General features: G+C 45.3%; 1 protein-coding gene across 5 annotated transcripts in view; it reads left to right on the plus strand.

Annotated features, from left to right (window-relative positions):
• Window positions 1-11882, plus strand: part of usp54a (ubiquitin specific peptidase 54a) — a 43570-nt gene that overhangs the window by 20108 nt on the left and 11580 nt on the right. For 4 of the 5 annotated variants that reach the window (XM_047335062.1, XM_047335064.1, XM_035605256.2 and 1 more), the window contains 11 exons: window positions 4554-4646; window positions 4755-4889; window positions 5001-5114; window positions 5324-5406; window positions 5870-5972; window positions 6075-6221; window positions 6310-6459; window positions 8579-8747; window positions 9015-9212; window positions 9966-10109; window positions 10630-11350. In XM_047335062.1, coding sequence (XP_047191018.1) covers window positions 4554-4646; window positions 4755-4889; window positions 5001-5114; window positions 5324-5406; window positions 5870-5972; window positions 6075-6221; window positions 6310-6459; window positions 8579-8747; window positions 9015-9212; window positions 9966-10109; window positions 10630-11350 — 2057 coding nt within the window. The remainder of the gene's footprint in view (window positions 1-4553; window positions 4647-4754; window positions 4890-5000; window positions 5115-5323; window positions 5407-5869; window positions 5973-6074; window positions 6222-6309; window positions 6460-8578; window positions 8748-9014; window positions 9213-9965; window positions 10110-10629; window positions 11351-11882) is intronic. The other variant, XM_047335063.1, reaches the window with a different exon arrangement.

The following is an 11882-nucleotide window of genomic DNA, read 5'->3' on the forward strand; positions in this document are numbered from 1 at the left end:
CACGCACGCACGCACACCTCTCGAACTCAGACGACCTACCCTTCTGACCTCTGACAGGAAGTTCAGTTTTGATTCTGCAATGTTAGCATTGTCATTGTGAGCATGTTAGCAGGCTAATGTAAACATTGTCATTGTGAGCGTGTTAGCCTGCTAATGTTGTTGTTGTCATTGTGAGCGTGTTAGCAGGCTAATGTTAGCATTGTCATTGTGAGGGTGTTAGCTGGCTAATGTTAGCGTTGTCATTGTGAGCGTGTTACCAGGCTAATGTGAGCATGTCATTGTGAGCGTGTTAGCAGGCTAATGTGAGCGTGTCATTGTGAGCGTGTTAGCAGGCTAATGTTATCCGTGTCATTGTGAGCGTGTTAGCAGGCTAATGTTAGCCTTGTCATTGTGAGCGTGTTAGCAGGCTAATGTCAGCGTGTCATTGTGAGCATGTCTGCAGGCTAATGTTAGCCTTGTCATTGTGAGCATGTTAGCAGGCTAATGTTAGCCTTGTCATTGTGAGCATGTTAGCAGGCTAAAGTTATCCTTGTCATTGTGAGCATGTTAGCAGGCTAATGTTATCCATGTCATTGTGAGCGTGTTAGCAGGCTAATGTTAGCCTTGTCATTGTGAGCGTGTTAGCAGGCTAATGTTATCCGTGTCATTGTGAGCGTGTTAGCAGGCTAATGTTAGCCTTGTCATTGTGAGCATGTTAGCAGGCTAATGTTAGCCTTGTCATTGTGAGCATGTCTGCAGGCTAATGTTAGCGTTTAGCTCAAAGCACTGCAGAATACAGTGTCTGGTAAACATGACTCACCCATCCATCTCACACACACAAACACAAACACACACACACACACACACACATAACAACCAGTCTGATAACTGTAATGAGCCTCGGCCTGCGTCACCTCCCAGACAGCACATTACTCCCATTTATGACTCATCAGCTGTCTGAGGCGGGGGAGCTGGGAGCTGGGAGCTGAGACGGCGTGTGTGCGATAGCGGTAATTATCGGAGCCGACTCATTAACCGCGGTGGGCGGGGCCACTAATGACAGACCGGGCCGCGGAGGAAACAGTCATTACGTCGTTTAACTAAAGCTCACAGCTCCTGGATCGTCATCACTTACACACCGCAAGAGGTCAGAGGTCACAGACAGACACATTTTAGAATGAGGATGAAGCAAACAAACTGTCTACTGTCTTCAGAACAACCCTGCTCCTGAGTGTCTCGTACAAAACAAAAGTGTGTGTGTGTGTGTGTGTCTGTCTGTCTGTCTGTCTGTCTGCATTTCTTCTTCTTAAAGTTAAGATATTAGCTTTTAAACTCCTGAGAACCTGCGAGACTCGTTCTGTTTCGAGACGAATAAACGTGTAGTAACTTAAAATCTATAAAAACATAAACATGAGTTTGTGCTGTTAACTGTCTGTGTGTGCGGACACAGTTACTGTCGGCCTCAGGTATCAGTCTGCTCCTCCGCTGGTTCTCTGTGAACAGGAACACTCGGCCTCGTGACCCCACCCACCGGACCCCTCCGGTCCGTTAGCTCAACGTCCGTCTGTCCCGACTTGTCACCGCCGCCTCACGTTAAACCTGAAGTGATCAAAAGCATCGTGAGTCTGCAGGCAAGTGAGCTGAGTGAAGCGGAGGCGGCGTGGCGTGGCGTGGCAGTGGGCCGGAGGTGGCGTGATGGGAGAACATTGCAGTGACAAGCAGCTGAGGCCTTATCACAAACACCTTCGTCCTCCTCTTCCTCGCTGCTGGTGCAACACTCACAAAGACACAACTCTGACTTTCACTTTTTTACATTTATTCTGTTTAAAACAAACTCATTTTTATTTTTTTCATCACAACTGAGGCTATAAATTAAACACATCTCGAGGTAACAGGTGCAAAGAGAAAACAGACACATGATATTTAAGTGGTATGATAAATGTTATGGTTATTAAGATGTGATAAGTGAGTCTATTTTAAGCAAAAGTGAGAAATAGTCATTTTTTGGGTCAAAAATGATGGTTAACTATTTTTGTGTTTCATGCATGTTATTGGCAAAATAATCAGAAAATGAATTGATAATAAAAATAAAGTTGATTGTAAAACTGAGAGGATTTAGAGAAGGAAACATGATTTAGTGAAGCCAGCAGACTTGTAGGGATCTGTCCTCCTGAGGGTTTGTTACCTGACACCTGCCGAACGCTGCGTCTCCGTCCTGCAGGAACAAACAACATATTGGACCTGGTGGGGGGCGGGTGGGAGGCAGGAAGGAGAAACCAACGCACCCAAAGTGCTGACGCCACAGTTATGATTCACCGACGACTCAGGTCCAAAGATTTGCCAGATTCACACCTCAGAGCTCTCACTCCGACAAACCTTCTGTCCAGTATTATGAAAAAAATTAGATTTTCTTCCTTCTGGAGTTTTTTGTCTCTCTATCATTGTCAGCAATTAATCACGTCTATATTATGGCTGCAACAGAATTATTTTCATTATCAGCTCGGCCGATCTCTCTCTGACCTCCAGACCGCCTCCACCCTTCATAAAAACAAACGACAAAACCTCTTCTCATAAGTGAAGTGATGAAAAAATTCCTCAATGTCTGCATTCCTGTCGCTCAGCAGGAGAGGAGACGACGGCTTCACCTGAACGGTTGTAATGTTCCTCTAACCTGCAGAGCAGAGACGCAGAACGACTCCTTGTAACACACACACGTTCTTTTACTCCTCTTCATGCATGAATAGCATGGATATTATTTTAATAAGAACATCAGAGCCAATAAGAGGCTGAGGACGTGACGGGTCTTTTCAGGATGCGTGACCCAAAATTAGGTCATACTGCGTCGCCGGTTAAATGTGAACTGGTCCCGTATCAGCTTCAGACGGATTCTTATAAAATCTATGGAGCAAAAACTGCTGCTCGGTCGGCAGGAAGCATTTGACTAAGCCATAACTGACGCACGCACGCACGCACACAGGCACACACACACACACTCTGAGGATTTTAACCGGCTGTGAAGGCAGCCAGCGGTTTCATAACGGGATCAGAAACCATCAGCTCACACGATCGCTGAGTCGAAGCTGCAGACGAAATAATTGAGGTTTTTAAAATGAATCTTTTTTGTAGTAAATAGCTGCGTATGGTTAGATTTATGTCTCAATTTGACCTCATTATTCCCACTATTTATTTGGGAATGCTGTAGTCGGCAACGACACTCTTTAACCGTACAAACATTGTTTGGAACAGTTACATCGCTAAAAGAATGAAACGTATTGCAACTTCTTTTTGTTTCATATCGCTTGATTTGATCAGTTGTACTATCCCATGTTCATATTAACCTCCGCCAAGCTGGTTTGCTTTTCATCGCAGGATTCCACAAAAACTACTGAACAGATTTCCTTGAAATCTTGTGGACGGGGCGGGCCTGACCTGAGGGAGAACCCATGACATTGTGGAGGGGGCGGGGCCTGATCCGAGGCAGAACCCATGACATCGTGGAGTTTCTAGTTGCATCGTGCATTTACGTTTTGATCCTTGAAAATGCATCACTGGCCTTTTCATTATAGACAAAAAAAACACAATGTTTCTGATCACATTGTCTGGGTTTTAGTGTTTTTGAGTCTGAAATGTTGATACCGGTTTTCAAAGTGAAGAAATTATTCATCAGATCATACAGGCGAAAAAAGAAACCAAACATCGGCATGGTGACCATTTTTTCACCTTGTGTAAAAAAGGCAAAAGTGTAAAGCAATTTTATTTTAACAGCGAAAGAGCCCAGGACTACTGAGGGAGGGTACACTGTTCAACTTCTGTCGCTCTGTTACTTCACGCACACACACACACGCACAAAGAGATGCGCAGCGATCGTGACATTTGTTCTTTCTGACACATGCAACATCATGTTCAGCTTTTTCCCTCTCTTTGTCTTGTCACACACTCCCTCACACACACACACACACACACACACACACACACACAGACTCTTATCTCCTAACATCACTCTGACTTTGACACACTCCATCTCTTCTCGCTCTCTCTCTCTCACACACACACACTTGTCTTCCAGAGAAGTTGTCGTCACGCAGGAGCACAGATGGTTTTTCCTGCAGCAGATGGAGAAAGTGACGAACACACTCTGACGTGTGCACACACACACACACACACACACACATACACACACACACACACACACACACACACACACACACACACACACACACACACACACACACAGTCGGTCCTGCTCTCTTAAACACGCTTTGGACCGTGTCTCAGGGTCTCTTCCTCACTTGATCTCTGGTTGGCCAGTTGTCAGGGGCAGCAGCCGTGCGTTGGTGCTGACAAGTGATTGGCCGGTAGCGTTGCTCATGTAAACGCATCACACCGCGTGTGAATTGGAGTCAAAGCAGCAGGACGCAGCAACACCCCATCACTATATTTCCTCCTGCAGAGCTGAGGATTTTAAGATATTTGGAAACACCTAGAGTTTTTTATTATTATTTTGGGAATTGGAATGCTTGGAAAATGGTTTTCTTAACTGATATTTCCTAATCTTCTTCTTCTGTCCCTCTCAGGTCCTGTGGCACCTCGACATCTTCCGTCGTAGTTTCCGTCAGCTGACGACTCACAAGTGTATGGAGGACTCGTGCATCTTCTGCGCGCTGAAGGTGAGTGAGCATCAGACCCCCCCCCCCCCCCAACGATCCTGGACCCAGCTTCCCCCGTGCCTGACCTCTGACCTCTGACCTTGTGTCTGTGTCTTCCTGTGTATCCAGAGCATCTTCGCTCAGTTTCAGTACAGCAGCGAGAAGGTTTTACCGGCCGACGCACTCCGCAGCGCGCTCGCCAAAACCTTCCAGGACGAGCAGAGGTTTCAGCTTGGCATCATGGATGACGCTGCGGAGTGCTTCGTAAGGCAGCACACACACACACACACACACACACACACACACACACACACACACACACACACACACACACGCACAGATCTGTGAGCAGTTGGATCTTCTGTGTCTCTGCAGGAAAACATCCTGATGAGGATCCACTTCCACATCTCGGATGAGACCAAAGAGGACATCTGCACCGCCAGACACTGCATCCCCCACCAGAAGTTCGCAATGACGCTCTACGAGCAGGTGATGATTATTATTGATATTATTATTATTATTTTCAGATGCATTCTGTTCATATTCAGGTTCATAATGTTAATGTGGGTTGTGACTTGAGAAGGTTTACATTCTCTGATGTTCAGTAAACACAGTAAAGTCACAGCTGAGTTTTGCTGATGAAAGAAAACTGTGTCAGACGCCATGTTTACCTTGTGTTGTGTGTGTGTGTTTGTCAGTGTGTGTGCAGCAGCTGTGGAGCGTCCTCAGACCCTCTGCCCTTCATTCAGATGGTCCACTACATCTCCACCACCTCTCTGTGGTAAGTGTGTGTGTGTGTGTGTGTGTGTGTGTGTGTGTGTGTGTGTGTGTGTGTGTGTGTGTGTGTGTGTGTGTGTGTGTGTGTGTGTGTGTGTGTGTGTGTGTGTGTGTGTGTGTGTGTGTGTGAGAGGGAAACACCTTAGGAGCCTAGATGAATTAGTCTGTTGCCTTGGGGACCCCTGAGTGTAACCTAGCGACAAGAGTGAGGGGGAGTGGCCTCAACTTACCTCTTTTCAGATGAGAGCCAAACATAGTCTCACACACACACACACACACACACACACACACACACACACACACACACACACACACACACACACACACACACACAGTCACATTCTCTCGTCTTTTTTGCTTTAAACTGAATCATTTTTAATGTGGTGTTGATCTCCAAAGTAGATGTGTGATAGGAAACATGATTTAACCCGGAGCAAGTAAACGTCACGTCTCCTCCTCTTCCTCAGTAACCAAGCAGTGAAGATGCTGGAGTCGAGGGAGAAGGCGACTCCGAGCATGTTCGGCGAGCTGCTGCGAAACGCCAGCATGGGCGATCTGCGCAGCTGTCCCGTAAGACACAATCATAACTCATATATACTGTCACATATTCATACCAACGTTTAGCTTCCTCAGCTGAGAGTGTTTGATGTGGCTCCTCCTCCTCTTACTCAGAGACAGTGTGGTCAGCAGCTCCGGATCGCTCGCGTCCTCCTCAACAGTCCAGAGATCATCACCATCGGTCTCGTCTGGGACTCGGAGCACTCGGACCTGGCGGAGGACGTCATTCACACGCTGGGAACCTGCCTACGTCTGGGCGACGTAAGAAGGAGAATAACAGCAGAGGTAGAAGAAGAAGAAGAACCAGACGTTGACCAGGTCTTCTTCTTCTCTTCCCTCTGTGTGTCAGTTGTTCTACAGGGTGACGGAGGAAAAGGCCCGTCAGTCGGAGCTCTACCTGGTGGGCATGGTGTGTTACTACGGGAAACATTACTCCACCTTCTTCTTCCAGACGAAGATCCGCCGATGGATGTATTTCGACGACGCACACGTCAAGGAGGTACAGAGTCAAACGCCACACGTTGGACGGCCCCTGTTCGATTCCCCCATCTGCATGGGACATCATCATATAAAATGCCCGCAAAAAATTGGTATCACCAAGAAATTACATTACATAAAACAGAATCAAGTGATTTCAGTCCTTCAAAACAGGACTGAAATCACAGTCCACTTCTTCAAATGACTCACCTTTGGTCTCAGAGATTAGACAGAAACATTTATGTAATTTATATTAAAAATATATATATGTATATACCTTAAATCGTTCTTCAGTCAATATTGATTATCTATCAAAATTATATTATAAGTAGAGCTGAAAAATAAGTTGATTGAAAAAAAAATTGTCTTCTATTTCAATACTCAATTAAAAAAAAGAAAATTGTAAAAAGTAGTATATATATAATTTAAAAAATATTTATATATTGTATATATATTTAAAAAAATATAATTCTATATATAATATAGTTTTCATTTTCTCCATTAATTTAATGAGTAATTGTGAAATAGAAGACAAATATTTTTTCTATCAACTAAGTTTTTCAGCTCTAATATAATTTTGATAAATAATCAACATTTACTGAAGAACTTTTTATGTTTGCCTTTTCTATAAAAGCACTTTGATGTATGTGCTATATCAATAAACTCTTATTTTTGATAATTTTGTGACTTCAGACAGAGCCAGTCATTAGATTTGATTTACAACAGATGATCTGAAATATTGATGGAGTGAAGGTCCCCACAGATATAGAAACAGTGTGTTTGTGAGGCAGGTTAAGGAAAGGAAATGACCTCATACTGTCGTAAGTGACCTTTTGTCTTCCTGTCCATCCTCACACTCTCTCCTCGCTCCGTCTCCTATCTCCCTTCTTCTACCTCCTCTTCCTTCCTTCCTCCTCCTCCTCTTTTTTATTAATTTTGTTCCTCCTCTCTCTTTGCTTTCTCTTCTACCGTTGCTGTGTAATAAAAACACTGGTGGAATGAGATCTCATTCCCTCTCCCTCTCTCTCTCCCTGTCTTGCCTCTATGTCTCTCTCCCTCCCTCTCTCTCTCTCTGCTGGTTGTGAAAACAAGGATATCCCTCTATTGTTTATCAGTCCAGCTGGACAGAACTGAGGGTGTGGTCAGAACACACACACACACACACACGCACACGCACACGCACACACACATCCCACCACAGCCGTCACTTTTGCTCACACTGCAGACTTTCATTCTATCTCTTTCTTTCTCTAACACAAACACACACACACACACACACACACGGTTGGCGGACGTGTCTGCGTTTGAGTTTTCGGGACGTCCCGTCAGATCCGGGCAGAGCTGGACGTGGACACGGACTTTTTGGAAAATGGAGGAAGGGTTGAAATAACAAACGAACAGGAGGATTTCGGTCGCACAAAAAAAAAGACAAACGGACAGAGGACGGCGTTTGTTTCTGACCACAGGACGGAACAGTTCCTACTATTTCAGTTTCCCTCTGTTTTACCTGCCGAGCGTTATTTTCCAGGTGAACGGGACGTCCTGACTGCGGCTGGTAAATGTCCCCACTGCTACTTTACATAAATACAGCGGATGGTTTGATGCAGAAAAGTCTTTTTATAATGACAATATCTGCCATTTCAAAAAATTGGATGAATACGTGTTTTAATTGTTTTTACTCTACCGTGTCCACACTGACATGACAAAGGCTAAAAGTAAAATTTTCGGCCTTACACTGTCAGCATTGATTTCAATTTTAAGAAGTTTGAACGGGCAAAAAGTTTTGTAACTTTGTTTTTTCACTTAAAAAATCGACCAGAACAATTAGTTGATCATCAAATTATTTGCCAGTTAATTTTCTGTTGATTCAGTTTAAACTTTAGCAAAAGGCAAAATGAAGAGTGAATGAATAAAATTGAATAAAAAATTCATGATATAAATATAACCAGAAAAATAAGTTATCCAAAAGAAAAAAGAAAGTTAGATAACACCAAAAATATGCAAACATTAGAGAACAAAAAGTAAAATAACAGCTGATTTATTTATATTTTCTTCCACAACAGCAGGCGTTTGAATGTCTGTATTTTGTACAATCGTCGTCAGTTGTTGGAGTTTACCGTCCCCCCTCCTCTCGCCGGCAGATCGGTCCCAAGTGGAAGGACGTGGTTTCCCGCTGCATCAAGGGCCACTACCAGCCACTGCTGCTGCTGTACGCCGACCCCCGCGGGACGCCGGTGTCGGTGCAGGACCTGCCCTCGCGCCTCGACCTCCACCACCTCAACAAGGCCTGTTACGACAGCGAAGACTCGGGTAACTACAACACAACTAGGAGTCGTAGTAGTAGCACAGCAGCAAACATTCAGGTAACTAAACCAGGATCTGCGGTGCTTGTAAATAGTCGTAGTACTATGACAGGCGAGGCTTGAGGAAGTAGTCTGTGTCTGTTGTACTTGTCGTAGTATTTATAGCAGCAGTGATGTTAGGAATGTCTGATAGGATGTGCTGTGTATTTGTGTGTATGTGTATACATGTACCGTAAATCACCACTGACACCTCGACCTCCTCCACCGCGGTCAGGCCGCGAGCCGTCAATCTCCAGCGACACTCGCACCGATTCGTCGACGGAGAGCTACTCGTGCCGACAGCCCTCCCACTCTCACCATGAGTCCCTGGCCAGTCACTACTCGTCCGACTCCCAGGGAACCGTCATCTGCGTCGAACGTCCTGGTCCGGAAGGACCCCTGCACGCCTCGCACTGCAGCCTGGATACCATAGGTGGGTTCGAAAGCTAATAATTAACAGTAGAATAATTTTATTCTGTTGCTTGATCTCCAAACATCTTATTCTGACCAACCTGAGTCTTTCTAATGAGCAAAATGTCGTTGTATGCAGACGACATGCTGCTCTATGTTTCAAAGCTAACGAGTCATCCACAAATCGTTTTTTCCACTTTGTCTGGATACAAAGTAGTTGTACAGTGATTTTGCTAAAAGTTAAAACATTTAAATCAAAAATTCCAACGGATTTGTTCACTAGCTCTTGTTCTCATTGTTAAAATGTGTGTATTTTCTCTGTTTTATACAAACATTATGAAACATTTTAATTTCCACAAACACTGGCTAATAAACCTTGTACTCATAGTATACATATATCCCAAAATATGTAGAGTTTTTTTTATGAATAAATACATTACTACATTAGCAAAGACTCTAAAGAGCAGCCAGTGTAAAGTAAAGACCCTGATGATGATAATGTGTTTGGTGTGAATGGAACGAGCCACAGACCATCAGCTGTCGTCCTGCATGTTGTCAACCAATCGCAGCGAGTCATTTCTCTCACATCACACCATTAATTCTGTTTAAACATATAGTCAAACAAAACCCTAAGACCTTTGACCCCCCCCCCCCCACCACGACCCATCACACTCTGCCATGCTGCTTCTTTTTACTTCTGTCATTGTGTGTGTGCTGCTTTGCATCGGTGTCCGACGCACTTTGAACATCCGTTGCCATGCTTCTCGTTGCCAAGGCCACGTGACGGACAGTGAACAGCAGCAGCAGCAACAGTCTCTGAGGAAGGGACGCGGGGCCGGGGATAGGAGGCGGAGCTCTAGCCGCAGCCGGCGATCTAAGCCCGACAAGGAAGCCTCATCGGCCGGGTACCACAGCGAGGGTAGGGGCCAATCAGAGGCCAGAGAGGGAACTGCTGGGCAGATCTATTGATAATGTGATACGTTGATCCTGTATATAAAAATCTATGTAAAATATTAAACTGATATGAATGCCAGCTATATATGAAATTGGAGTGAAGCTCGTCTTTATTCAGTGTTTCTTGTAAAATCTCTGAGCCTCTCCTTGATGCTAGTGGGACAAGAAAGATCTGAAATATACAACAGTGGAGCTCAAAAACATTTTTTAAAAGAAGTTCACCAGAATTTCTTTTATAAACATCGAAGAAAATAAAGAGAAGATTTTGTTGAGTGTCATATTAACATCGTTCACTCAGTTTCTTTATTCATTTTCACATTCGCTCCTTTGATTTAATCTTTGTTTTTCATTTACCTTTCTTTCACCCTCACTTGTCCACTTGTAACTTCGTCTATCTTCCTCCTCTCTTCTTTACCTTCTCTTACTGCCTCTGTGTAAATATCTTCCTCTTCTCTTCTCTACCCTCTTTTCTCTTTAACCTCAAGGAGAGACGTTGAAAGAGCAGCAGGTTCCTCGTCACCTTCCCAAACCTTCCTCCTCCTCCTCCTCCTTCTCATCCTCAACCAGTCGCCTCCGAGACTTCAAGGAGACCATGAGCAACATCCTGCACAGCCGACCCCTCTCCTCCTCTTCATCCACCTCTTTACCGGCCGCCGTCCTAGCGTCCGAAGTCTCATCCTCCTCCTCCTCCTCCTCCGCCGCCAACGGCCGGCACCCCCTTGCCCCCACTTCTGCTCTCTGCTCCTCCTCCTCCAGTAAACCCCAGGACTGGGAGGCCGAAAGCACGAGCAGCGAGTCCAAGTCCAGCTCCTCTGGAGGAACCGGGTCGGGGAGGTACCGGCCAGCGTGGAAGCCCCGGAGAGAGGTGCTCAACATCGACAGCATCTTCAACCGCGAGAGGCGGCGGCAGGCGGGGTACAGCCCGCTCAGCGCCGCGCTGCCCGACGACTCTGCAGCGCCGGGCTCCGAGGGAGCAGACACCTCCTCCTCCTTCCCGACCCCGTTGGAGGTGACGTCTGTCCGGCCCGGTGCCTCCTGGACTCTCCCATCCGTCTCCAGCAGCCACAGAGGAGGTGGAGGAGCTGCAGAGCTGCCTCCTCCTCCTCCTCCTCCTCCCAGGCTGATCCAGAGGATGGAGAGCGGGTACGAGAGCAGCGAGAGGAACAGCAGCAGCCCGGTCAGCCTGGACCTGAACCTGGGAGACAGGTCAGATTTTGAACTGTCCCCCCTGATTCAAGACCTTTGATTTTCAGTTATTTAGATTAACAATTTATTTTCATCATCAGTTAAACTGCAGATATCACGTCTGACCTCCAAATCTTCACTTTTAAATTAGATTATTTATTTATTTATGTATAATCGATCGACAAATTGTTTCAGCTCTGATTCAAATCAGATGTTGCCCATATATTTTTATTCTGCTGAATACTGAAATTAGCCTGATAATCAGACAAATACATTTTTTATTTCCTTTTCATTGTTCAGTCATCGTTTGTGTTTGTGAGGAGCTGTGACTCTGCCCCCCTTGACCAACCGGCAGTTACCACGCAAGCAAACTTTATTCGTAACGCACTTTTTCGAAACAATAAACTTCTTTACAGGAAGAAGAGAAAGGAACATTATCATAACTGAACCATGTCTGTTGATGTAACAGTTATTTACCAGAGCTGATATGATCAGTTGATATGAGCTGAGCTTAGTTACACAGCTGCTTCCTCCTCCTCCTCACTTTTCCACT

This window comes from Scophthalmus maximus, chromosome 10 (assembly GCF_022379125.1).
Source record: "Scophthalmus maximus strain ysfricsl-2021 chromosome 10, ASM2237912v1, whole genome shotgun sequence".
Classification (NCBI taxonomy): domain Eukaryota; kingdom Metazoa; phylum Chordata; class Actinopteri; order Pleuronectiformes; family Scophthalmidae; genus Scophthalmus; species Scophthalmus maximus.